General features: G+C 39.5%; 2 protein-coding genes and 1 pseudogene across 3 annotated transcripts; 2 read left to right on the top strand and 1 right to left on the bottom strand.

Moving 5' to 3' along the window:
• Window positions 1-665: 665 nt before the first annotated feature.
• On the bottom strand, window positions 666-26,840 carry LOC144649366 (ribosome assembly protein METTL17, mitochondrial-like). The gene is made up of 17 exons (XM_078508857.1): window positions 26,700-26,840; window positions 25,010-25,205; window positions 20,688-20,816; window positions 20,188-20,473; window positions 19,858-19,939; window positions 19,381-19,454; window positions 18,595-18,689; window positions 17,633-17,706; window positions 17,264-17,371; window positions 17,005-17,073; window positions 16,390-16,429; window positions 16,041-16,105; window positions 15,495-15,587; window positions 2,915-2,999; window positions 2,083-2,160; window positions 1,476-1,515; window positions 666-919 (listed from the first exon to the last, which is right to left on the bottom strand). The coding sequence occupies exons 1-17, from the start codon at window positions 26,787-26,789 to the stop codon at window positions 802-804; spliced, it is 1,722 nt and encodes a 573-aa protein (XP_078364983.1). The 5' UTR covers window positions 26,790-26,840; the 3' UTR covers window positions 666-801.
• Window positions 8,987-14,985, top strand: LOC144649364 (uncharacterized). 2 transcript variants are annotated; one of them, XM_078508856.1, is made up of 5 exons: window positions 8,987-9,027; window positions 9,979-10,647; window positions 12,105-12,407; window positions 13,269-13,751; window positions 14,447-14,985. In XM_078508856.1, the coding sequence occupies exons 2-4, from the start codon at window positions 10,104-10,106 to the stop codon at window positions 13,733-13,735; spliced, it is 1,314 nt and encodes a 437-aa protein (XP_078364982.1). In that variant the 5' UTR covers window positions 8,987-9,027; window positions 9,979-10,103; the 3' UTR covers window positions 13,736-13,751; window positions 14,447-14,985. The 2 variants fall into 2 exon arrangements, with proteins under 2 accessions (XP_078364982.1, XP_078364981.1); XM_078508855.1 differs by lacking the exon at window positions 8,987-9,027 and having other exon boundaries at window positions 9,915-10,647; window positions 12,105-12,364; window positions 13,256-13,751.
• Window positions 21,074-22,823, top strand: LOC144649367 (uncharacterized; annotated as a pseudogene).

The raw sequence follows: 26,840 nt of genomic DNA, 5'->3' as shown, positions 1-26,840 counted from the left end.
AGATTGCGAATCGGCCATGCGAAGAGGGATTTTCGATTTTTCCCTCGCGTGGTCGTCTTGCGTCTTTCGCATTTCCCAAATACGCGCCCAAAAATAAACAGGCGCCCAGAACTTATAAAACATGATTCGTACAATACGGATTGCTTGAAAAAGTATTTTGGAAATCTGCTAAAAAGTTTAACAGACCTGAAAAAAGTATGGAAAATATTAAAAGAGGAAGTTCATAAAAATGTTATGAAAAAAGTATGTTTTCTCAAGATGCAATAAGTGAGCTTGGTGAGCTAGTTAAAGTTCATATAAATTTTATCTTAGCCAAATTGCTCAATGGCAAAAATACGAAGACTGACTGACGTTTATGGAGGCTTTGTAATGTTGTGAAGATCAGAACCATTCACAAAAGTATATCCCATTAGTTTCATCACATGCTTCTTCAAACAGTGAAACTATTTTCAGGGAGTTAAGTCAGTAGGCTAGATTAAACAGCCGTTGTTCGGGGAAGACCGGAATGGAGAGTGCGGCGGAAATCGAGCCTACTAACTTAGCCGAAAATCAGAAACAAAGGAGCAAGACAGCTAGGCAAAGTCGACAGCGCATACTTCAGTTCATTTGTGTCTAATTTTGGATTTACTCTTCTCACTGGCAAAGAAAACACTGACAAGAAAAAATAAACTTTGCATTTTTATTTATACATTTACATATTCATTTCTCGAACTTGACAATTTTGTAGCGTGGGAAATTTCCACACTTCATTTCCTTATCCTCTCTTGTTCACCCTTAATGGACATCACTTTCATTACTGAGCTAAGAGCTGGCTTTTGCTGAGCGATTCAAACTGCTTTTTACTGGTCTTTCCCTGTGCTCTGGATCTGGCAGTAAATCACCCCACTTCGTCAAGTGCCGAGCACACTTGTAAATGTCACTGCAATGAACAGAAGAATTAAGAATGGCAAGGTTAAGAAACGAGCCGTACATTTCCGTGGAAGCAAGCGATACGTAAGGAAATAAATCAAACTACAAAATCTGTTTACTAGAGTATACTCATGCGCTTGGATATTTTTTGACAACAGGGAACGAACTGCGCAAAGTTTTTGCGTAACTAACTTGCGACCACTTGCGTCTCCATTTGGCCGGGACTTGCGTGTGCGTGCACTTGTGTTGACTTGCGTGCACTTGCGTTCACTTTGGTCGAGATCAAATTTGCACTCAAGTTAACGCATTTTTTTTACCGTTTGGCCACCCATCGCCGGTCAACGCATTTTCTGCAGTTTACTTCAAATACTGAATTGCACCTCGTAGCATATTAAATGAATTTTTGCAAACTTGCGTGTCCGTTTGGCCACCCAACGCAAGTCTGTACGCAAGTTGAACTTGCGACTACTATTGCGTCTCCATTTGGCCAGGGCTTTAACCAGGATTTTCACAAACCCTAATTACAATGTCAAGTTGCACTACTGTATAAGGAAGATTGCCTCTACCTGTCTTTCTTTCTGGTAAAAATCTTCTGTTGCAGGTCACCTGAAAACAAAAAAACTAAGGTAATATCTTATGTCCCCCAAATTAAAGGTACACTTATGACATGTATCCAAAACAGTTTTTTCTTTCTTTAATAAAATAACTGGAGTGAAGTGTCACCACTCATCATGTAGGCGATGTACATTGCAAAGGGGACTATGTCACGGATTTTGACAGATTTTTGAAGAGCCCAAATTTATATTTGTGCCATAGGAAACCTAAAAATAATAATCCAATTTTTATCAACAATTGCTCTTTTAGAGCACTAAAACTGTTTAAAAGCGCGTTTGGATACGGATGGCTCGAATGAAAATAGATTGCAATTTGAAAACGTTAGCCAACGTTTTCATGTCGTTTCAGCGTGCCTTAAAAAAGGATATTTAAAGAAACCGACAATTTTTTGATTCTTTTTACCGTCCAATCAAAAAATAACATTGGCACTTAGAGGAATACCGATGCTTGTCACGTCAGCTTGTTGCTATGACAACTTGTCTTGTTGCTTAGCAACGTTTAGTATGAATACTGGGGACTGCATCAACAGTCGGGAGTGGATGGTTGTTCCTTACTCACCTGAACTACAGCAAAGTTTACAAATAACGTGTCGCCTTCTTTTCTTCGTTGGTTCCAGAACCCGAGGCCATGGCTTCTCTGAGGAATGGAAATAAGAAAAAAAAAGAGATGAATATTCTTTCGATAACATTACACAAAGATGGCTCGTTATACACTGCAACTAAAAGGTCTTTCCATTTTGCGTAATGTGAACTGTTTAACCAAAACTATTTCCTTTTTGTTTCATACAGTGGAACCTCGATTTAACGAATGGCCAAGAGACTGACATTATATGTTCGCTATAACGAGGTTTCGTTATATCGGGGTTCTTTTTCATATATTTTACTATTACTGGGGGCGAAGAATATCGTTCCTTATACCAAGGACTTCGTTATATAGAGGTTCGTTAAATCAAGGTGCCCATGTAATAGTAAAATATATGAAAAAGAAACCCAATATAACGAAACCTCGTTATAGCGAACATATTTTGCCAGTCCCATGACCTTTCGTTATAACGTGGTTACACCGTATTTTCATCATAAAAGTTATTTTTTGTTAATCATTGATGTACCTAAAGTTCCAAAGTTTTTCAGCCTTCATTCAGGCATGGTCTGCTCTCTTGTGCCTCCGTATTTCCCTCCCCAATTGTCACATCTCTTCCCCTCCGCACTTCCTTGCCCCACTACACTCCCCCACCCCCTTAACACCTCCCTCCTCTCCTACACTGTCACTTTCAATCCCCATCCACTCTTCACTTTCCCCTCAAACTTCCTCCCCTCCCTACACACTTCCAAAAACACACACATTTGCAACTCCCCCACCCCGCCCCCTTTTGTTTCCGGATCAAACTCACCGTCTGCATCTCTCGCACCCTTCCTGAGCACAATATAAGAAAATCTCTCGGTATGAAATCCCCTCTTCTTTAATCTGGTGTTTTTCTGAATAAATAAATAAATAAATAAATAAATAAATAAATAAATAAATAAATAAAATAACATCAAATACAGTGCAGGGTAAACAAAGAGCGGTTTTCACCCAACCTCGTTCTCAGGGTCGCTCTCTCTCCGCCCCCAAGGAGAGGGGCGAGAGACCCTGGGAACGAGGTTGGTTTCACTGAGCCTGCCTTACAATCAAATGATAAGAAAAACAAGCTCGTTGTGGTATTTCATTTCTTCTCACACTATGGAGTTCTTTACTTATATTTCAAGATACGTCTTATTAAAATTCAAAACAGCCTCGACTTTATGTGCATGATAATTCCATCCAAAACAAATGTTGAATTAATTAATCAGCGTATTAAATTAGCACCGCTGTTTCCCTGCCCAGGCGGGTTAAAAGTACAGTGGAACCCCGCTTTACGGACACGCGCTTAATACGGACACCCCGGTATTACGGACAGTTTCGTCGGTCCCGACAAAAACCTCATACATTTTCTCTAAAATTAACCCGCTTAATACGGACACCCGTTAATACGGACAACGGACACTTTTCTGTGTCCCAAGTGACAAACTGTCATACATTGTCAACCCCGCTTTACGGACACTGTTTATCTGTGCACTGTCAATTTTCATTGTCGCGATTATTTCCTTACTTCTCCCTGGTTAAATAATGACAGAACTCGACGAATTGAAACGATTTTATTATAAAGAGTAGCTTAATAACGTGATTTGCAAAGGCTTTTTCAAATCTTCAGTCCGCCTCGTTGTGTCACAAGCTAAAAGCTTCCGTGCAAAGTAAAGTTACCGACTTTTTTACATGTAAATAAGATTGTAGAGTTTAAGAAAGGTTACGGTCAGAATTTCAGATAGAAAATAAACTTTATAGAAAACGTTCTGTTACTGTTGAAATGCGTTTAGTTTCTTGTTTTTAGTAAAGTTGCAATTTTTTAAATAATTCCACTGTTGAGTTTATTAAAGTTTAGTTCGAGTATCTGACTAAATCGTTAGGTTTTCGTAAAAGCTATTAATTTTAGTCAGAGAGTTCACAGTTTGCATTTGTTACAGTAATAGCACAATTAAACAACGTTTTGTTGCCGTATAAACGTTTGCCTGCGTCTTTATGTCGATAAAACATGTATCCGTGACTTTTTCTGAGACCCCGCTTAATACGGACACCCCGTTAATACGGACAATTTGGCTTGTCCCCTTGGTGTCCGTATTAACGGGGTTCCACTGTATCAAGTTTTGTTGGCAATTTTCCACTGTCTTTCGTTTCCTGCCTCTCTGAAATACAGCGAAGCCTAAGAAATGGAGTCAGCATTGAAGGCCCCCAAATCTCATCGAGTTCAGGAGTTTTTACCCTCTGTTAAACCTTCATATCTGTCGCTAATTTTGGTATTTGTATGTGGAATGAACTTGCTGAGGAACGAGTCCGCAAATAATCGTCTGTTAGCGTTGGAAAAGCAGATGAAGACTTTGTCATCAAGTAAGAGTTTTGTCGAGACTGGTTCAACAGCAGTTGATGAAGAAATGTCCGATAAGCCGATCTCGGAATCTGCGATACTTTTAAAGGAGAAGTTCACTCCAGAAATCGTATTTTTTTTGTTATCACCAATAAAAAGTTCACATAAAGGTTAGCTACTCACCGAAGTTTCAGCTTCTGAAGTGCATGTTTTCCTAACGAAATTCGTCTTCAAAGAAGCCCAAAATTCGGCTTCGCGAGCCGCCATTTTGAAGCTGAAACTTAGCAGCCTGGCCTCATTCGTGACGTCATTCCGTCCAAGCGATTTTGCGCGGCTGCCAAGCTTGTTTAGAATTTATAAGCACGAGGTGATGGCTGCTCTAGAACCGTATCGTTTCGAGCCAGAACGTGCTCATAATCCCCATCAATAGCCACAGTGACAATGATGAAGCAAACGATCAGTTAGGAGGTACATTCTGGCGTACTTGTGAGCGATGTGAAGTCATGCCGACCCAGAGAGAATGTGTTTGTTGCCGAGATGAGCCAAAGTCAGAAACCAAGATGGAAGGTAGAATTTGTATATCAGTGGACGTCGTGTTTGTTGCAAAAGGAAATTAATTTTTAATTGTCAACTGCTTTAAGTGGTTAAAAATAAAGCCGCATACTTGCGTTTTTGGATCTGATTGTGTCTGTTTTTTATTATTTTAATTACTGCTTGGCGGCGTGACACAAAGGAATATCTTGTATCACTGAAAATGAGGACGCTTCGATAGTGTGTTTTAAAAATCGAGCGGTGCTAGGAACTGCGATCGTAGGTTTCCAATAGATATTGTAAGAGATCTTCTTTACCTTAACCGATGCAGAATCGGTGAGAATGTTTTAATATTAACAAACTGACTAGTGCAGGCTTGTCAAATAGCATTATTTATTCGAATTCTATTCCAAATTTTTTTGTGCTTTTAAATATCCCACATCATATTTTTTGAAAACACTTGTATTAAATTATTAGTAGACATAAACGAGTGGCCTAAATTTCAGAAAAAGTTGGTTGCAAAACCAATCTATGGAAAGTCTTACCAATTTGTTGAAGATCAGTTCTTCGCAAGCAAGGGTGCCATTAATGTACGCTCCCCTTCAAACACCAGTACTGCCTGCAAATATTGCCCTGACTTGCAGCTCATGTCCAGGTTTCATTTAGAGTTTTACACAGTTTTTTTTTTAGAGTTTTAATGAAGAAATTTTAAAACTAAACCACCCTTTAACTAAGTGATTTCAGTGAAGCTGAAAGAATAATAATAATAATAAATAATTCACTTATATTGCGCAATTATCAATTTAAAAATTTTCAATTGCGCATTACAATATAGTTAAAAAAAAAGTATTTATCCAGTATTTATTGAATTAGTATTTATCCAGTATTTATTGAATTAAATGATTAGAAGGATTGTCTCCATTAGGAGAAATAATGCATTGTGTAACCTGGCCCTTGGTGGTAAAAAGTTTGTGGAATTGTCACTCTGTGATACAGTCTGTATGTTCTCTGTTCTCTAGCTTGATCCACAGAAAAATCATTGCTGCCTGGCTTAAAATTGAAGATTTAACATAACATTAATTAAAGTGATTTACCCTTGAATTAATTTGTTTAAATCTGTGAGTGTGATGCATTCATTTCCTTGAACAGTAGCTACCTTTATCAAATTGTTACAGAAACACAACAGCACTTCAAGGTGCCGTACATGGACTACTAAACATCATTCTTGCATTCGTGGAAAGAATGGTGAGCTCAGCCGACTCGGGTTGCTCAGAACAGAAATTAAAATCTTCTCAAAGCAAAATTAGTTAATTTTTTGCCCTGGAAAAGAGACAGAAAAGTGATAGTAATGTGGGGGAACAATGAAGTTCTGCAAATCAGGTTTTGAAATTTGAAAACCACAGTCCAAATTCTGCCCAATTCCTAGGGAGAAAACTACTTTTTAAAAGGGATTTAGTAAAAAAAAGTGATGCATCCTTTTATGACATTAATTTTGAAAGCATTTCCAGATTTGTGGACATCTTGATGTCTTGTTTCTGAATTACATATGGCAATGGCCGACCCAACTTTGCATTGGTTATATTAAGAAGATAACAATGTGGTTTTTCCTTGATATGTGTCTAATATTCTGTTGAAAAAGTCTCTCAATTTTAACCCACTGAGTTCAAAGCAGCTTTGAATAATTTCACAAAAAAGAGTTTTAATACTATCTCTATTGCTCTTAGCCATAAGGTCAGCCAGTAGTTTGAAATTATTCTTATGTAATGCACTAGAAGTGACAAGTATTATAACAGGTTCTGCAAATTTATTAGTTTTAATTAAGGGGAAAAGATCATGAAAATAACTAACTTGCAATGAGAATGTAGCTTCACATTTATCTTGGAGCAGAGAATATTACAATTAAATAATATTGATAATGATTGTATATATAAGACAGATAATCAGTAGTACATCTTAGTTTAAGCTTGGATACCATGCACTACAGAAACACGTTATTCTAAGACTGGCTTATGTTATCCACAGATAAATCTAGGGACTATTTAATAAATTAAAACAATGTACAGGGATGTAGAGCTCTAAGAAAACACTTAGCCAGCTCATCAACAAAACCAGCTGGCTTTTCTGGCCTTGGCAGCTCTAAAAGTTTACCTAAGTCTTTGTTTTCATGTGAAATTTCAGCCGGTTAAATTAGCTGGGAGCCGGCCCTTAGTGACATGCCTGACTGTAGGGTACATGACCACTGGAGAGTCTTATCCATCTCAAATGAAAGTTGGACCTAATAAAAATGATCCTAATTAACCAGCCTTGTTAAAATTATTCGCATGGACCCCATTCAGTAAAATTAAGTGTTTATTTGTAGATTTACTTTTTACAACACTTATACACTTGTGACAGAAGAGGAACCACTTCAGACCCACACTGTAAACTGCAACCCCAACAGCAGCTTCAGTATTGTGAAATTACACACCATCAAAACATATTCACAAGGTATGGTTTTAACGCTGAGTCTACATACATGTTCAACACTTGAGCTGGAGCCACATTTGAAGCTCATCCAAAAAAAATATATATTAAAAAAATCTAATTCTGTGACTGGTTTTCTAATGACCAGGAAATCACAGGCTGGAATCTCCTTCCTTCTCTTCCTACCCAGCTTTCCATACACCCACCACATTTACTGACGGTAAGCAGCATAGCGATATATAGTTGCTGGAGATAACAATGGGCAATTTAGATGTGTAAAATTGTAATGACAATAAGTGTAATATCAATATTTTGCATTTGGATTATATACAAAACAGTTATAATATTGGTAAACTAATAAATTTCATACAAATGTTTTCAAAACATATGATGTGGTATATTTAAAAGCACAAAGAAATTTGGGGAAAGATTTCCGCACAGCCCCCTACATTAATTATGTATGAAACTATTTCATACCATCACTATACATAAACAGCAATCATGAAAAGAACGAATCAGTCAGAATATTGTATGCATAATTAATGTAGGGGGCTGTGCGGAAATCTTGCCGCAAAATTTTAGATTCAGTATAATACAGGCATTTAGTAAATCTAATTTCAATATGCTCAGAACATGTGAAATCCATATATTAAGCTTTTTATACTGAATAGAATTCGAATAAATAATGCCAATTGACAAGCCTGCACTCAGGTCAGTTTGCAAACTCCTACACTAGTCATTACTTTAATTTTTAAACATTCTCACCGATTCTGCATCGGTTAAGGTAAAGACGATCTCTTACAATATCTATTGGAAACCTACGATCGCAGTTCCTAGCACCGCTCGATTTTTAAAACACACTATCGAAGCGTCCTCATTTTCAGTGATACAAGATATTCCTTCGTGTCACGCCGCCAAGCAGTATTAAAAATAATAAAAAACAGACACAATCAGATCCAAAAACGCAAGTATGCGGCTTTATTTTTAACCACTCAAAGCAGTTGACAATTAAAAATTAATTTCCTTTTGCAACAAACACGACGTCCACTGATATACAAATTCTACCTTCCATCTTGGTTTCTGACTTTGGCTCATCTCGGCAACAAACACATTCTCTCTGGGTCGGCATGACTTCACATCGCTCACAAGTACGCCAGAATGTACCTCCTAACTGATCGTTTGCTTTATCATTGTCACTGTGGCTATTGACGGGGATTATGAGCACGTTCTGGCTCGAAACGATACGGTTCTAGAGCAGCCATCACCTCGTGCTTATAAATTCTAAACAAGCTTGGCAGCCGCGCAAAATCGCTTGGACGGAATGACGTCACGAATGAGGCCAGGCTGCTAAGTTTCAGCTTCAAAATGGCGGCTCGCGAAGCCGAATTTTGGGCTTCTTTGAAGACGAATTTCGTTAGGAAAACATGCACTTCAGAAGCTGAAACTTCGGTGAGTAGCTAACCTTTATGTGAACTTTTTATTGGTGATAACAAAAAAAATACGATTTCTGGAGTGAACTTCTCCTTTAAAAAAGACCGCGAAACCTGAAAAGAAGCTTTATTATCACAAAGGTAAGAATTTTTTTGCAGTGAACTGTAAGTTGTTTGTTTTATTGATCGTATGAATTTGTGCTAGATTGAGTTCCTTCAAATGCAAGATTCCGACTCCTCGCCTGTAATGTCGAAGTCTCTTCAGTGAGAGACAAAAGCAGTATTATATTTTTGTGATTTATCTGCAAATGGAAGTGAGTACCTTTTCCCGATTTTAGGACTTTTGTAGCTAAATACAAATGTAGGTTGTAACCCAAGTAGTGTCTGATTCAGCTGGAGCACTCAACTTATGAATCTAATTTTAAGGTCCCATACACGTTTTACTCTTTATAAAATCTTAAAGAAAACAACAAGGTTTAACTGAACAGCCAGTCTTCTTAGTAAAAGGTTATTTTGTGTTTTATATGCCAGACGTATCACCATAGGTGAAATTGTAACGTGATATGTTGTCCTGCACAAAATATAGCGTTTGAGGCCGTAACCTCTGAATAGGAATAAAGGAATACAAACCCGAATGTGACCCAAAACGTTAACAACGTGTCACGCAACTCTTAAAAGACTGGAGATAAGACTCGTACTTCCAAAAATATCATTAAAACCGAAAAATCTTGAACTCTGGGTACAGAAGCTTATCAAGCCAAGGTTGCTATGGCCACGGAACCGTCACAACTTGGCGAAGAAGCGTGTGTAACGAAAACAAGTTGCAAGCAGGGAAAGAACAGTTGCTTTCAGTGTTCTGCCCAATCACGCAAAACGCTGGCAGATCCACAATGGACGATTCTTGCAATTTGTATCGGATGCTTTACCACCAAACAATTTCATTGCCATACTTCTGCTGTTAACGATATAGGGGAGACACCACTTCTAGATCTTCCAGCCACACAAACTTTAAAAAGTGTTATTTAATAGGATCATTATGTAAGACATGTTTACGCGTTTGTTATTACAACTTCCCCTAAAATTATTTTGCAGTTAAAAATACGTCGAAATGGCCATCAACAACTCCCAGAACAAGAAATCGTAGACAAGCTTCCAACACTCCTTCCATAACAATTGATGAAGTACGCAACGAGATCACCAAGCAATTGCAACAACTTATGCCCGTCAAGTACTGCAAGTCGAGTGAAAAGGTGTGCCCTGCAGGTCCCCCCGGAATCCCTGGTGCAAGAGGTGCAAAAGGGTCTCGTGGCAGGAGGGGACCAAAAGGGACGAGAGGAAGGACTGGCCTTCAAGGTGTCATGGGGCCACCTGGTAAACAAGGCAAAACAGGACTTACAGGTTCTACTGGACCGAGAGGAGAAAAGGGAGATGTTGGTGTCCCGGGACCGAAAGGTATGCCAGGACCACCGGGAAGGCCTGGAGAATCAATATCTGCCCCACAAGTGATGATGTCACCAACTGAACAGACTCGAGATGAAGGAGGAAATTCGAAGTTTTATTGCACGGCTGGTGGAAATCCGCCTCCTAGAATCGAATGGAGATTCAAGGGCAGCAAGCTTGCGCCAGGATCTAAATACTGGATCCAAGATAATGGAGAGTTGAACATTAAACATTTGAACTACAGTGAAGCTGGAACGTACACCTGTGTTGCCACAAATATTCTTGGATCACATGAAGCTTCTGGAAATTTGATTGTTCAAGGTGAGAATATTAACTTACAAAATTTTTCTTACGCCCGGCCCTGCAATTATGACCTTTAGAGGCCTTTTTCATGGCTTTTAACAACCAAGGAGGCTATCGAATGTGGTTACACGTTTCTTTTTGTTTACGACTTTGTTAATGTACTGAAAAGTAACCCCAGAACAAGTAATAGGACTTGACCACTGTTCAGACACTGCCAAAGCGCACAAACTTCACTCGTCTTCACGGCCGTTGCTATGACCATTGTACGTGTGACGATCCAAAAACCATACCAATGGAAGGAGGCTACAGCTGGCGCAATAACTTTTTCTGTAACAATGTTGTTACAGGAATTTTTTGTTTTGTTTTTATTTCACTGTCTTTAAACTATTCGTTTCTTGCATTTTGCTTGCACAGACAGACAGACAGACAGACAGAGACAGACAGACAGACAGACAGACAGTCAAACAGACAGACAGACATACGCCTGGAGATTCACAAATAAATAAGGAATAAGGGCCTGAATAAGGGCCTGTTTACATGGAGGTGGGGGACCCCGGGTAGGTGAGGTAACCCGCCTGTCCATACAAACTCTCATTTTTACTCGATCGCGTTTACATGATAGGTGGGGTAACCCGCCTAGGCGGGTTGCCCGGTCTGCTGGGTAGGGTAACCCTCCCAGCCGGGGTCGTGTTTTGCCATGTAAACGTTTCAAGGTGGGGTAACCCGCCTACCCGGGGTCGACTCATGGTTAATCGAAGAAAGTGCGGTATATGAAAACTACACAAGATATGGCTGTCTACGGCTTCTGCTACGGCTACAAACCCGGCGAGCTTTTCCTATAGCTTCATCTTCTCGATGTGGAACGTCAGTGCGAAAGATGCTTGAAGAATTAAAAGTGAAAATGAAGCATCAAGCGTAGGCCCGAGCGAGTCTCACGCTTCGACTATAAACAACAATGAATTCGACAACTGCTTCGACTTCTGATACTTTGCCTAATCAACTAATCGGTCGAATAAGCACAAGATGGGAGAAATCAACCGTAAATATAAAAGATTACAAAACGAAATGCGATATGCGACTTCAATGGAATTTATTTCAAGGCCGACCTGGCTTGCTCTATACGAAAATATGTCATTGTATTGCCTTCGAAGTTCAGTCATTGAGTCTATGAAACCACTGAAAGGAACAAGAGAAAAAAAATATACGAAGCAATTTTGTCTGTTTACTACCCTGGGTGCCAGAGGCTTTTCTTGCGCGGTTTCCGGTGTCAGTCATGTCTTCATACCCAGGGTATCTGTTTACGTGCTAACCTCGTGAAAAGGTCACTCCGGGATCCCGGGGTGATAAAATTGCATGTAAACGCGAGCTAATTTTCGACTACGGCTGGGCGGGTTACCTCACCTACCCGGGGTCCCCCACCTCCATGTAAACAGGCCCTTAATTTTGTATGTTTGGTTTTCAATTTCTTTACGTAGGTCTTCCAATCTTCACCTCCTTGCCTCCATCACTCATCACACCAAAGGAGCACTCGACGTTACGAGAAACTTGTCATGCTGAAGGGTTTCCCCCTCCTGTGTTAAACTGGACTAGATTGGTAATACCGTTGCCTTCAGGGAAGACTGTAATTAACGGAGGTAATCTTACCATAAAGAACTTGAGTCCTGGCGACAGTGGATTTTACGAATGCGTAGCAACAAACAGCATGGGTACAAAGAAAGCCAAGATGAACGTGGTTGTACAACAACAGCAACAGCAGCAACAACAACAACAACCTAAAGGTTTGTACTTTCTTAAATTTTCGACGCCATTCGCCGCGCCCCAGGACTTAACAATCTAATGCAAATATTTAAGTTTGAACAAGAAAGGTAATGACTGGATTCGTCAGAGACGTTGCAGGCCACATAACGTTTTCCTCCCTCTTAGACCCTTCTATAGCTATGGTCGGCCTGTTTTTGTTAACGATCGAAGAATGCGAAGCAGATACTATTCGGGTACAACTGCGAATGCAATGTAGCGCTGTACAGCACTTATAATAGAAGCTGGAAAGTAGAGAATTAACAACTGTCTGCAACTGTAAGGTAATTTGAAGTGCAGTAAAAAAAAAAACAAATAAACGAACAAACAAAAAACAGGAATTTCCTTCTGAGCGTTAGCCCTAGGGAGAAAATCGGAGACCACGTGAGGCAAAGAAAAAATTTTTTTGACCTCGGTGTCTTTGCCTCGTGTGGTCCCCGGTTTCCTTTCTTGGGCGAACGTTAAGAAGGAAATTGTGGGTTACTTTACAGCTCTTTACTTTAAATTAAGTTAGAGTGAATTCACTACTTTCCAGCTACTATTCGGGTACTACTGGCATAAGCGAACGCAGTGTAAAGAGCTTAAGTAACGTTTAAGTGGAAACAAGTCTGACAAGTGAGGTGATGTAAGTCAAAAGGTGATAAGCAACTTGTCCTTCTGTAACAAGAAAGGTGCCCAAGAAGAAAAAATTAATTATGATAATTTAATATGAACTAGAAGGTGACAACTGTTTCTATGTCAATTTGGAAATATAACGAACTAGGTTCTCGTGCATGTTGGATTAAAAATGCTTATTATTTGCTGTTGTTGTTGCTGTTGTTTTTCATGTCAGCTTTTCTTTCCAGTAAACTGTGATTGCTGGCGCAGCCGACGACCCGACAGTCCAGGTTCAGGCTGGGGATACAGTCCTGGACGTGTTGACGCAATTGATTTCCAAACTAATGGTGACGTCACTCTACAAGGATACCGTCTGTGGGGCATTAAAAGCGTTTATCAGGTTACCATTGGTTTGTATCACGGGAGTTCTTTGATCGCGCAAAGGACTGGGTCCTACAACACCAGATCTACTGTCAAGACATTTGAGGTGCACTTTTCACAAGAGATTTCTATCCGTGCAGGTATCCTATACACTGCAACTGCGGAAATAACGGCAGGTGCAGGGTCGTTTGCTCACAATGATGGTATGACAAGTGCTTCATGTTCTGGCGTCACAGTTACCTTTAAAAAGTCATCAAAAGATACTAACGGTTCCAGCGTGTCCGAGGGACAAATACCAGCCTTGATCTTCCGTTTGTCAAAATGTCAAAAGTGAAGACAGTATTATTGGAGTAGTCATATCGAGAAATTAACAAAGAAAATTGCTTCTGGGATTGGGGCCTTAAAACGAGAAAGGCACCTGATCCCTCAAGCAACTTTACACCTAATATACAGATCTTTAATACAACCGCATTTCGACTACTGCAGTACTGTTTGGGGAAACTGTGGGATTACTTTGCAAAACAAGCTACAAAAGCTACAGAATAGAGCAGACCGTGTTTTGACCTTCTCAAACTATGACGCGCACGCTGGTGATTTATTTGAAATTCTAGGATGGAAAAATCTAGCTCGCCAGCAGCAAATTCAAAGAGCCACGATGGTTTACAGGTCTCTGCACGAGTTGGCTCCAGACTACCTATCGTCTAAATTTGAAAAATGAGAAACCGCGTACAACCTAAGGGACTCTGAAAACAAACTCAATGTTCCATTACCGCGCACTAACTATTACAAAAACAGCTTTACGTACAGTGGCGCCATCTTGCGGAACAGTCTTCCTATTAATGTAAGACAAGCAGAGTCCCTTGGGCAATTTAAAAAACTAATTGAACAAATACTCTAGGGCACGGCATTCGTGGAAAGTAGCTTTTTATATTTGTACATATATTTTTATATTTCCCCTCTTTCTTGTATATATATTATAATTAGATTGTTGTAAGCTGATGAATTTGACCGTGTTTAAATAAAGATTATCCATCCATCCACAGAGTTACGCCGTTAAGAGACTGGGTTATAAGTACAGGAGGAGGGTGGTGTTTGCAGGAAGAGGGTGGGACATTAGTTTTCGAGCCCTTGCAGCACTTATCTATACATAGACGGTAGGTAATTATGTTTGTAATTTTGAATATAAAGCTACATGTAAAATGAAACTAATCGTCCTGTGGATAGAGAGTAACTCTGTACGCTTTTAAGACGTTAAAATGCTCATTTTCTAAAATAAGTAAATTCATTTCATTTTTTGCAATTTTTATTATTGCAATGGGTTTAAACTGTTGCATTCAGCATTGCATGTGATAATCTAAATAATTACGCCTTTTTAAAGTGTTTCGTATAAACATAACTTGAAAAGAAGCCTTAATAAACTTTGAGAGTAGACTCAATTATTACTTTTGCCACTGTTAAATGCTATTCAAAATAGCCAGGGTTTATAGTTTCCGCCGTGATGTCAATAGCTTGAACCATATCACACAAAACTGTGTACACTGTTGATTTCTCTGGACAAGTTGTTCCATTTCTTTGGCCGATCCCCATTTAAGTTCCAAAGGTATTACCTTTGCAGGGCGGAGAGGGGGGAGGGGGGTTGATTTTGATTTGGGGACGAGTGAAGAGGGGGGGATAACTCAGTTGAGCTAAACCAGAACTGACAACAACGTCGTTCTCAATATCGGATTTCTCGAGATTTTACTCGACAAAAGAGACATTTATACTTTTTGCAGCAAGCAATCGGCCGCTATGTTTATCTTGACAAGTGAAGAGGGGGGGGGGGGGGGGGAATAACTCAGTTGAGCTAAACCAGAACTAACAACAACATCGTTCTCAATATCGGATTTTTCGAGATTTAACTCGAGAAAAGAGAGACATTTATACTTTTTGCAGCAAGCAATCGACCGCTACGTTTATCTAGAGAGACTGGACTATAAGCGTTAAATGTCTCCACGAATTACCCGTTCTGTTAAAAATAGACAACAATAGACTAGAGTGGGAAATTAGATATTAAATATACAAGATGTGTTTCCTTGTTATAACTACGCACATACCTGACAAAATGCCAGCTGAACTCTCTGCTCAAAGTTACAAGGATGATCTCTTGTCTTAGCATCTGATCGTGCACACTTGACGTCATGCGGACACTAAAAACAGGAGACGAAGAAATTTTCATGGTAAATTAATGTTGCTACAGCTCTTAAAACCTGTTTATACCAGCGACAAAACATTGCGGATTCAACAGTGTTTGGATACAAAGTACAATGTATTCATTTTGGATTTTGCATTCAAAATCTCCGGATACGTTTTTATTTCGGATTCACCTACAAAAACGGCAAAAAGAATCCGGTACCACAACATTCCGCTGGATTTGTCAAAATCAAAAATATCCCCTAGTCGGTCAACACACACCCAGTGCTGATAATGTTCTGAATGATTTGCACTCCAGACTCAATCTTCATGCCATACAAACTGGTTTTAACGTTCAAGTCTGCGTATGAAATTCTAGTGTGTGACCATTTTAATGAAGGCTATTTGAGCAGTTCTTTCATGAAGTACAAGAAGTTTTGAAATATCAAAAGTAGTTGAAAAAAACTTACTGGAGAAAACACAAAGCCGTCGTCCATTTCCTCTGCAGTTGGATCAATGTATTGAAATTCCTTGCCTAAAAATAACACATTCCATAGCGTTAACAGTATTATAGCATTGGTATATTACCGGATTTTAGTTATAGGCATTATAGCTTTAACTTCTCTGCACTTCTCTTAGACTGTTCACAACCTCTCTATTTTTTCACCGCAAAAGAACGTGTCCGCGAAAGCATCAGCATTTTGCGCTGGCGCCCAGTTCTCCGTGCTAGTCCCACGTTCAAAGATCGAAGAAAAATAATTTGAGATAATAGAGAGCTGTAAATAGTCTACACTTTTCAAAACAGTCAACTGAGCTCACCTGCTGGAGCCTCTGTTTCTACTGGTTCACTGTCTTCTCTCTGTATTATGAAAATATTCAAAATATATAAAAAAAATACTTAATCAATACTCTCAAATTGTAATTTATTTTTAGACCAAATCTGGCACAAGAAGACAATTTTACGAGGATGGTCAAATAATTCAGTTGCTTATAAAAATAAATAAAAAAATTACCTTTATTTAGACAGTGTAATACTATTTTGAAAGAAGCTAAAAGCTTGTGGGGCTGTGTATTCTGAATCGAATTGGAATTTAGAAGTGTTGGTTTTTGTGGATGAAGGAAAACCAGAGAAACCGGAGAAAAAGTGTCGGAGCAAGGATGAGAACAAACAAGAAACGCGACCCACATATGATGCCAGGGCTGGAGGATTTGAACCCAGGCCACATTAGTGTGAGGTGAGGGCTCTCACCACTGCCCTACTCCTGCTACCACAGCATGACCTGGAATGATGCATCAGTGATCCCTAGAGTAACAGGCGTGGGGCTGATTTTCATCCCTAAAGCTGTCCTTCCTTTTAACTGAAGGAAATCTACAGTATGTCAGAGTGCTGCAGGAGGGGGGTTGGGAGGTAAGGTAAGCAATCTTGTTTTTCACCTTCAGTACTAAGTTTCTAGCTTCAGAAGTAATTTCAAAGCCTTCTGAATTCCCATGCTCAATAATAACCTGCAATCAACAAAAAAAGAGAACAGTTTGTAACGTGAAAAATTTAAAAAATAAAATAAAATTAACTGACAGAAAGATGTCACAAAGATATCAACAATTTCTAAGCATTGCAAATTTCTTTGTAAAATATTATTCTTAAGCATTTATAAGTAGAAAAGTTTATTTCATAAAAAATACAGAGACAGCTCACCAAGAAGTCGCTTGTTTTTCCCCATAAACTTCTAACTGCCATTTGTCTGAGGGATGTCTTTGGTATTTCACTGAGAGCATAGGAGGCCACTACAACATTGTAAGTGATCTGTTCATAAAACAGCAATAAAGAAAGAACTTGTGATCATTAAATACAACATATCTTGTTGAATATATGTTACATGAGTCATATTGGTGAAATGAGGGTGAAAGAGTTTAAGAGAAAATTAAGATGTTGAAGACAGCTGAGTAAAGTTCATGGGTGATCATTTTGTTTTAATGAAGTCCCTATTGTAATGCAACCGCCTGCATGACATCAAAAGGAGAAAATTAGTTGGAAATTATTAGTAGTATGCAGAAGTGTACTTACCAAATTGGAAACAGGTAAAAACCTTTTGAAATAAACTCTTGGAATATAGAGAGAATGCTTCAATCCCTCACCACCTGAATAATAATAAAATATTGAACAAGAGTCAAATCTACTTTGCCCTGATGATATTAGTGTGCTAACTTAGAGAGGTCTGATAAAAGTTGATTGTTACTGAAAAAATAAGAATTAATAATAATATTAATATTAAAATAATTACAGTGGAACCTTGGTTTAACGAAGTGCCAAGGGACTGGGGAAATTTGTTCGTCATATCGAGGGTTCGTTATATCGAAAACCTCGATATAACGAATTCGCAGAAAAACAACCAAAATGTTTGTTATATCAAGGTATAGTTAATCAATTTTTAACAGTTTTACGCTGCACTACGAACCCAGCATTTTCGGATATTGACGATTTCTGAAAATAACATTTATAATGTCTAATATATGCACATAGATATGAGCATATGTACTTGAACTTGTTCTCTTGTTACAGGATTAAAGGATTTTCATCTTTGTTGGTCTGTTCCACATTCATCTTTTGTCGTGTGTTGACATTTTTTCATTATATCGAGGTACATTTTACGCTTGGGTCTCTGGATTGTGTTCGTTATAACGAGGATTTCGTTATATCGAGGTTCGTTATTTTGAGGTCCTGCTCCATACATTTTACTATAACTTTGGACGGGCTGAAGAAAATCGTTCATTAAACCGAGGACTTTGTTATATAGAGGTTCGTTAAATCGAGGTTCCACTGTACACACGGTTGTGTCTAAGACTCTGCCAGTTGGATTAATGTTGAAGGAGACTGAGTACAGCAAGAGTATTTAATAAAGCACAACAAATGTTACTACAATAAAATTAATGGCCTCAAACATAAATGTACATCATATTACTAAAAGTTATTCCTAGAACATACAGTCACCAATGAAATTAAATCTTACGTTTAACACCTTTAAGTACCTCTAAGGAGATATTCAGCAAGATTGTTCATGTCCTGAGACACATCCACACACTGGTATTCTCTGATTGAGTCTCCCCATTTCTCATGGGCTGCCCTGCAGTTTGATCAATGAGGACACACATGAAGTGATACACACACCCAAAAATAACTTATACACTTTGATAGTGATAGTGTGACAGTATATATTATGTCAGCTTCGAGCCAAAGTGGCGCATACTGCCGGAGCTTCTCCCGGTTTCCTTAGCATTAAGCAGCTAGGAGTATTTCTACTCCCCCCTGGATGGGATGCTAGTCCATAGCAGGGAACCCCCCAGCATTATTTCGCCGGTACCCATTTATACACCTGGGTGGAGAGTGGCACTATGGGAGTAAAGTGTCTTGCCCAAGAACAAAACACAGTGACCCCAGCCAGGGCTCGAACCCGGAACGCTCACTCCGGAGTCCGGCGCGCTAACCATTAGGCCACCGCGCCTCCCACAGATATTATGTATGTAACTGAAACTAAATGGGTTGGCATGCGATAAGGTGGTGTGACAAAGGGTAAGGTGACTTGTAAAAATGTGTATGAAAGTGCAACATAGAATTTATTATTGCCACATACAGCTGTAAAGTGTCAGGTTCCATCCTTACTATATTCCTTTATTCAGTCAACCAGTCCAAACCCAAGCTGTTCAAGAACTTAGGTAAAGAGGACTTAACAACAATTTAAAAACAAACAGAAAGTTCTCAACAAGTGATCAGAAGTATTGGGGTTCATGCCCAGGTTACACATTTTACCACATTACCATGTTGCTGATCCAGAGCCGGAACCAAAATCTAACAGAGTCTCTGGTTTGAAGTCTGGCTCACGGCGACTTATCTATAGATAGTAAACAAAGAAACATATGAGTAAACCTTGAGAAATAATTCAAATTAACCTTACAATAACACTTCCACGTAATCAAGCCAACATTTTATTAGTTAGTTATTGATAGACTTTGTAGAAATGGAAGGGAGATCTCCTTAGAAAAGCGATAGCAAGCTTGCAGAGGTCTTCCTGCTACTTAATATTTTGCTGTAAGGTATGTATATCTTGCTGTAAGGTGGAGATCTGATTACTTGTAAGTGCATGGAGTTCATATTACAGCTCAACGACTGACACTGCACTTGATGTAAGTCAACATACAAACTCTCCTTACTGGTCTCCATTTTTTCAAAAGGTACATGGCAAATCAGAGCCTAGCTTGTAAATTGCATTCAGTATACCTGTCACATTAACTTACTTCATGAAACACTCTTAGTGTTGCACCATAACCAGCTGGTATGCGACTCCCTGCATAAGCAGCAGATTCTCTTTCGCCATACCTGTTACAGAAATAAAGCAGCCTTTCATTAACCCAAAATTTAAAAAAAAAACACAGTCAGAAGTCAAATGGAAACGTCTCTTCCAGTTCAGCCCAACAAGAATATTTGCAACCACCTCTGGAGGTGGTCCACTTTCTTGATCGGTCAGACTGGTTGGACCCAACAAACTGGTACGTTGCCATACTCAATTCAGTGGATTCTTACAGATGCAGGGCAAAGAGGAAAGGAATACAAGATAAAGATCTTACCTTATTAGTTTGTATTCAGTTCCCTTTGGCTTTTTTGTAGCCTTGACTTTTTTATCATTGGAGGCAGCACTATTTTTATCAGTCTCTTTTGTTTCCATGTCTGTATCATTATCTTTCTCATCAACATCTTCACTGTCACTCGCTACTTGCTCATCATCTGTCTCCGTCACTCCATGCTCGTCCCTTTCATCTTCCTCGTCCTCACTAATGTCACCACTATCATCAAATACTGTGTCTGCTTGTTGGTTTTCCAACTTCAAAATGTCATCTGGATTAACTTGGCTTGCTGTGCATAATCAAACAATAACAAATTGCATTAAGCACTCTTTGAGATTTGGTTCAATTTGGTATTTTCCCTTGCTCTGGTTAATGGTAACATATGATAATAAATATAAAACAAAGGAAAATACCACATTGTACCAAGGGTAAGATTGATCCACAACTTACAGTATTTTTACATTTTTTGCACATTAATTTCCATTTCCCAACAGTTAACACACCTGCCAAAATATCTCTTTGCCTTTTAGATTCCCTGTATCTTTGCCAGGTTTGCTCTGTTGGACGGCCTCGATTTTTAATGTGTCTTGCAAGTTTTCTTCCATCATTTTCAACCACTTTCTTTGGGAATTCTAGAAAAGAAAAGAAAGGATTAAAAAATCATACAATCTAAAAGACAGAAAGCTAAGAATCAAATTGGTTCAAAAAAAATTCAAACCACATATTAAACGTTTTCAGAAATATATATATAGCTGGACATTAGTAGAAGTAGGCATTTACTCACATTGGTGAATAAAGTCAAAATATAGTCCTTTGAAATTTAAAGTGCATATGAAGCGAAATTTTTTTTGCACAATTTTATCCTTCAATATGTTATTAAAAACAACTGCAAAGTTTTAACTCTTACAGTGCTGCGCGTCGAACCGTGAACACCTAACAAAGTTTCGTACAAGTTTTTGACAGGTTTTTGACAAGTTTGATGAGTTGTCCGGTCGCCGAGCCAATCAGAAGGCGGGATACGTAGGAAGGCGAAGTCGCTGACTCATGCGGTTTTGAAAGTGTTTTGCACCTTTCCCGCGAGTTCTATTCCGAGATGGCGACTTATCAGATCAAAGTAGAATACGGAGACGACAAGCGGTTTAGCACTTTTCTCCTGTACGATATCACCTTGGAAAAACTCTTATCTGAAGTCAAGCGGCACTGCTCGCCTTTAGCTCACCTGCCAACCTCAAATATTAGAATACGGTTCCGAGACGAAGATGGAGACTTTATCAATCTTTGCGGCTCTGATGGCTTCGCATTTCAGGAGATGCTGAGAAGCCCAAAAACCGTAAAGGATCAAGACTACAGGAAAATTTATCTCGTAGCAAATGAGGTTGATTCGCCAATGCCTAAAAAGTGTAGACGTACGGAGCGAGCCGAATCGGAACCCGATATGGATCAAAATAGCGGTGCGTCCTTGGAGCCTAAACAGTTGTTGTTTACCCCAGAGAGTGCGGCATCAAAATCTCTCAAGCAAAGCCCTTTGGACACCCAACAACAAGAAATCGAGGATAATCTTCAAATGCTTAGAGTGCAAATAACAAGTGCAAAGGATGAACTAGCGAAACTGAATGAGAGACAAAAAGAATTCCGCTCTCTTGGAGAGATAAGAGGTTGAGTTTGCAACAATTGTCACCAAGGCGGGCACACTAAAACAACATGCTCTGGACTTCCATGCAACGATATCAATCGGTGCAAAATAAAGGACAAGCACCCAGAAGAAAAGCAAAAGGTCACCGGTCTTCAACGTGAAATCAAAACTCTTGAAACTAAGTTTATCGAGGAGGAATCCAATTTCAAGAAATTCACAGCCGCGCGTGAAAGACGTAAATTCTCATTCTTCGCGGTAATGAGACCGCGCTTGAAAGCCCAGAACATGTTCAAATACAGCACTGGTAACAGAAATATTGTGGATCGTGATCTTCTTATTCTACAGAGAGCACTCAAAAAGGTCCCTGACTGGGATGAAAGTGAGGATTGGCGTTTACCGAAAATAATCGAACAGTATGAGAAATCTAACGTGGACATTTATAAGCCAAACCTAGTGTAAACAAGGCGCGCGGCAATGAACTGAAGTTGAATTGAATGAACTTGTGTTTTATTTATTTTCGCACGCCCGAACGCTTTCGGATATAGTTTGAGCTGTTTGTAGTTCCTTTTAGAAAACGTTTATTGACATTATCCTCAGTATGTTGGAAAATATTTGGAAGAATTCAATACTCTGTCTTTTAATATGTAAACAAATCGAACAGTATAAATATTCTTGAGTTCTTATGTAATTTCATTGACAAGATCGAGATAGTATCCGGTTCATATTTATTAAACATGTTCACTTGTTATTATACAAGTATATTAGTAATGAAAAGGCTAGAAATAGCCGCAGTGTTTGAAGTGAGCGAATGAGTTTGCTGGGGAAATGTTTAGAACCGCATCAGCTATCGCCACTTTAGTCTCGTTCATTGCCAACATCTGGTGCCTTCGCAGAAATGCCTTTATCTGATGAAAGCACAGCTCACACGTATTGAATTGTGGAGAATAGGGAGGTTGGTAAATGAGTCGCACTCCACAATCAGTTAGCATATTATTTTCTCAGGACAGGCTCGATGTGGTGTCCATGGTGGAAACCGCAGTTATCCATAACTACGCAGTCACCGCGCTCCAAAACAGCGCTTCCATCTCTGCGTTCGAGTTGTAGTGCTTCATCAAAAAACTGCAGAAGCTCCATTCCGTTTGAGGGACCATCTACGATGTTGTAATAGTCAACACCAAGGAAAGAATGGAGAAGATTAAGCGTGTAATTGGCATTTGATGCGTAGCGCTGCATTTCGAACGCAGCTTGGCCTAATGTAGCACTTCCATATATCCTGTTCCCAGTCGTTTTGATCACACTTGATTCATCAAAAAAGTGCAGGTTTGTTGCGTTTATGTTTGATATTTCGGTCAGATATTCATCAATGCGTTGTAAATTATGTGGCGTCGCAGATTCAACAGGAATAACACTGATCTTTTTCCTTGTCATAATCAATTTTTCGCGAACAACTTTGTTTATCTGCGAAACGCTTGGGATGTCCGCGGGATTGACAACGCCATCTAGCAAAAGCCGTTCTTGAAGTTCTCGGCCATAAATGCTTGGCTTTATCAGTTTCTGGACTTCTATATAATCTAAAGCATCTTGATCGATCTTTCGGCTTTCATTGTGACTTTTAGCTGGACGAAGGGATGTGTTTGCTTCATTGTAACGGCTCACTACTTTATTGACGTAACTCACACTCTTGCGAAGTTCTCGCGAGATTTGTCGCTGGCCCCATCCTTCGTCATAGAGATCTAATATTCTTTCCCTGTACATGTTTGGTAAAACTCTACCATTATCGAATATTCCACCATACGCGTTCACTCGTAGCTGCACATCAGCTGTATAAGAAGCGCAAAATTAAAAAGAAGCAATAAACTCGCACGCGGCAGAACACGATACGAAATACAGAAAAATAAATTCCACGAACTGTGAAATACTTACAAACATTGTTTTGATAAGCATTCATATCTTCAAGTTCAATATAAATGCTCCTTCTTTTTCCGTCCGCGCCTGTCGAAACTTTACACTTCGATAGACTCAATGAAATCCCGCGCTTTTTCAAACCCGTTCGCTGATTGGTCGACAGAGACAACTCATCAAACTTGTCAAAAACTTGTACGAAACTTTGTTAGGTGTTCACGGTTCGGCGCGCAGCACTGTAAAAAATAAAATTTGGTCCTGATTTCGGCGCTGCAAAAAGCCTTATTTTCTGTTTAAAAATGTCCAGAAGACTGGGGCGAGTTTATGCGCTTGTGACGTATTGTTGTGGACAGCTTGATCACGCTTTAGTCGCTAATAACAAGGTAACTAAGGAAATTTGTACAACTTAGACTATTTGGGGCACCAGCCACGCAATATCTTTCTCCTCTTCGCAGTTTACCTTAGTTTCCCTCTTTCCGCCATGTTGATTCCAAGAATCTTGTCCACAACAATACGTCATCAGCCCATTTTGATTCCAAGAATCTTGTCCACAACAATACGTCATCAGCCCATTTTGACCGCGCGATTTGAAGGACAATTTTGAGGGCAAAATAGCGCAACTTTCAGGCCTTATAAAATTGCGAGTTTTTTCTTGATAAGGTTCAAACTTTGGGATAGTGTCTTAAACATACAGAACGTTCGAAATAAACAAAAGTTGATTTCGCTTCATATGCACTTTAAAAGGTAAGTATTTATTTACTTGTCCTGGGAGTACCAAATAGTTAGTGTGCCAGCCTCTTGATTGAGCAGTCTGGGTTTGAGCCCTGACCAGGGCAATGTGTTGTGTTCTTGGGCAAAACAATTTACTCCCATAGTGCCTCTTCCCCCACTGGGGTAACCCTACAATGGACTAGCATCCCATGTAGGAAGGGTGTAGAAATACTCCTAGCTTCTAATGCTATAGAAACCGGGATAAGCTCCAGCCTGATGAGCCACTTGGCTCAACAGCTGGAGGCTTTACCTTTTTCACCTTTACCTATTTACTTCTCCTGCAGTAGCAACCGCTATGTAAGATGCTATGCCTTTCACTTTGCCTTTTTTCAAGTTTATCTCCTATTTAAAATTATTCAAAACTAAAGAGTGCATTTGGATCTTTGTTTTTGGCTCCAGTTCAGCAACAGTAATCTTAGTTAATATACTTGTCTAGACATAACTGAATTTACAATAATTTATAATAATTATAATAATTTAATAATAATAATAAACTTTTGAGGATTAAAATCACCTTACTTTTTAGATATTTTTGAAGGTTCTTCTCCAGCTGTTCAGGTAAACAGACTGTGTTAAGATAAAATAAACCAGCAGCTTCCTTGTCACGTTTATTAAAACTACTTTGTCCATAACCATGTTTCTCTGCTGTGGGACTGTTGTCATTTTCAACTTCAGATGGTTCCTTGTGACTTGTGCTTAAATTGGAGCACAGTACCTACAAAAGATGGGTAAATCTTTATGTTTAAGAAAACCAGTATGACATGAACCAATGATTGTCAGAAAATAACTGTTCTGTTTAAAGCAACTCTCATAATAGTGCCTCTCTACACCCAGCTAGCAGGTGTAGGAATGGGTGCCAGTGAATTGAATGCTGGGGAGGGGGGGGACCCTGCAATGGACCACTATCCCATCCAGGGAGCAGTAGACGAATGTCAGACAACTCGCCCCCCAGACAACTAGCCCCAGACAACTCGCCTCAATTTTGCCTACAAGTCGTTTTGCTAACGAACAGTTTGCTAAAGCTATCTCTCTTTGCACACGCTTTAAGAACGAGAAATATTCAGGTTTTCACTCTCTTTTACCAAAACACAAGTCGGGGACAAATAATATTGTCTTACGATTGGGGGCGAGTTGCCTGGGGCGAATTTTCTGGGGGGCGAGTCGTCCAGATACCCAGTAGACATATATACGGTACATGTACTCTTGGTCACTTCATGCTTTAACAACCGGGATAAGCCCCGGGGGGGGGGGGGGGGGGGTACTCCCATATATCGGCTATATAGGTATGTGCCACCCGATAGGGTATGGTTTTTGAGGTTCTCGGTCCTTAAATAGGGTATCATTTTTGGTCCTTTTGGCATTTTGTTCCTGGTGTGATCCTTAGATAGGGTACCTATATTCTATCAGCTTTAATAAACGCCCAGATAAACGAAAAAAAGGTATCTTAAAACTGAAATACCTGTTCAAGTATTAGTAAAGCGATTTTATAAAGATTTGTGTTTGGCCGTGCGCGGTTAGCCGCTATTTGGGTCAACACGGAACGCTTCTCCTTCCCTTGAATAGGGTGTCATTTTTCGGTTTGGGGCCTTAAAAAGGGTATCAATTTTCGCTTTCTTTATCCTTAAATAGGGTAAGGGTTTAAGAACCTTGGCGGCACACCCCTATCCAAAATTTATGGGAGTACCCCCCCCCCACCCCGGGGGATAAGCTCTGGCCCCAATGGGGGTCACTCGGCCTGAATGCAGACTTTTACCCTAACACTTTATACTGGTAATATTATTTTATTTCTGTTCAGATCTATAAAACTTGCTTTCTGAATAAAAAGTCTATACACACAAGATACCTAGCAAACATTTCACTGAGTAAATAGGAGGAGATGGGTGAGTCAGGCAGGAAAGAGGTGAGTCAGGCAGGAAAGAATGCAGTGCAGGGAATTTTTCATGTTTAATTTGAAAGTAGGCAGGTACTGACTTTTGTGTACCCTGCCACGCAGGCTAGGATCACTGCTTCTCGTGAGAACCTGCTCCTGGGAGGGGGGTTGGTAAAATAAGTGATGAAATTCTAAAGACTTACATAAGATTTAATTTCGTTCAAGACTTATACTTTTACTCAATTCCAAGCTTAACCCGTCCAGTCTCAATATTATTTTACTAGATTAAAATGTGTTCAAAATGTGTTGCTAGAAATTGTACACTTTGATACATCATACCTTTCCTGGTGTGATGAGGCGCTGATTATAAAGAAACCAGCAAGATTTGCACCGTTCCACAGCGCGAAAACAAAGATTTCTTCCGCTCATGTTTTGCAAGTCGTTCCTCGTGTGGCGCGCGGCGGAGAGAAAACTGGGACG

The sequence above is a fragment of the Oculina patagonica genome, chromosome 4 (assembly GCF_052425735.1).
Source record: "Oculina patagonica isolate OP01 chromosome 4, crgOcupat, whole genome shotgun sequence".
In the NCBI taxonomy this organism is placed as follows: Eukaryota; Metazoa; Cnidaria; class Anthozoa; order Scleractinia; family Oculinidae; genus Oculina; species Oculina patagonica.
Note: the sequence above shows the minus strand (reverse complement) of the source record. Positions and strands in the feature narration are given on the sequence as shown.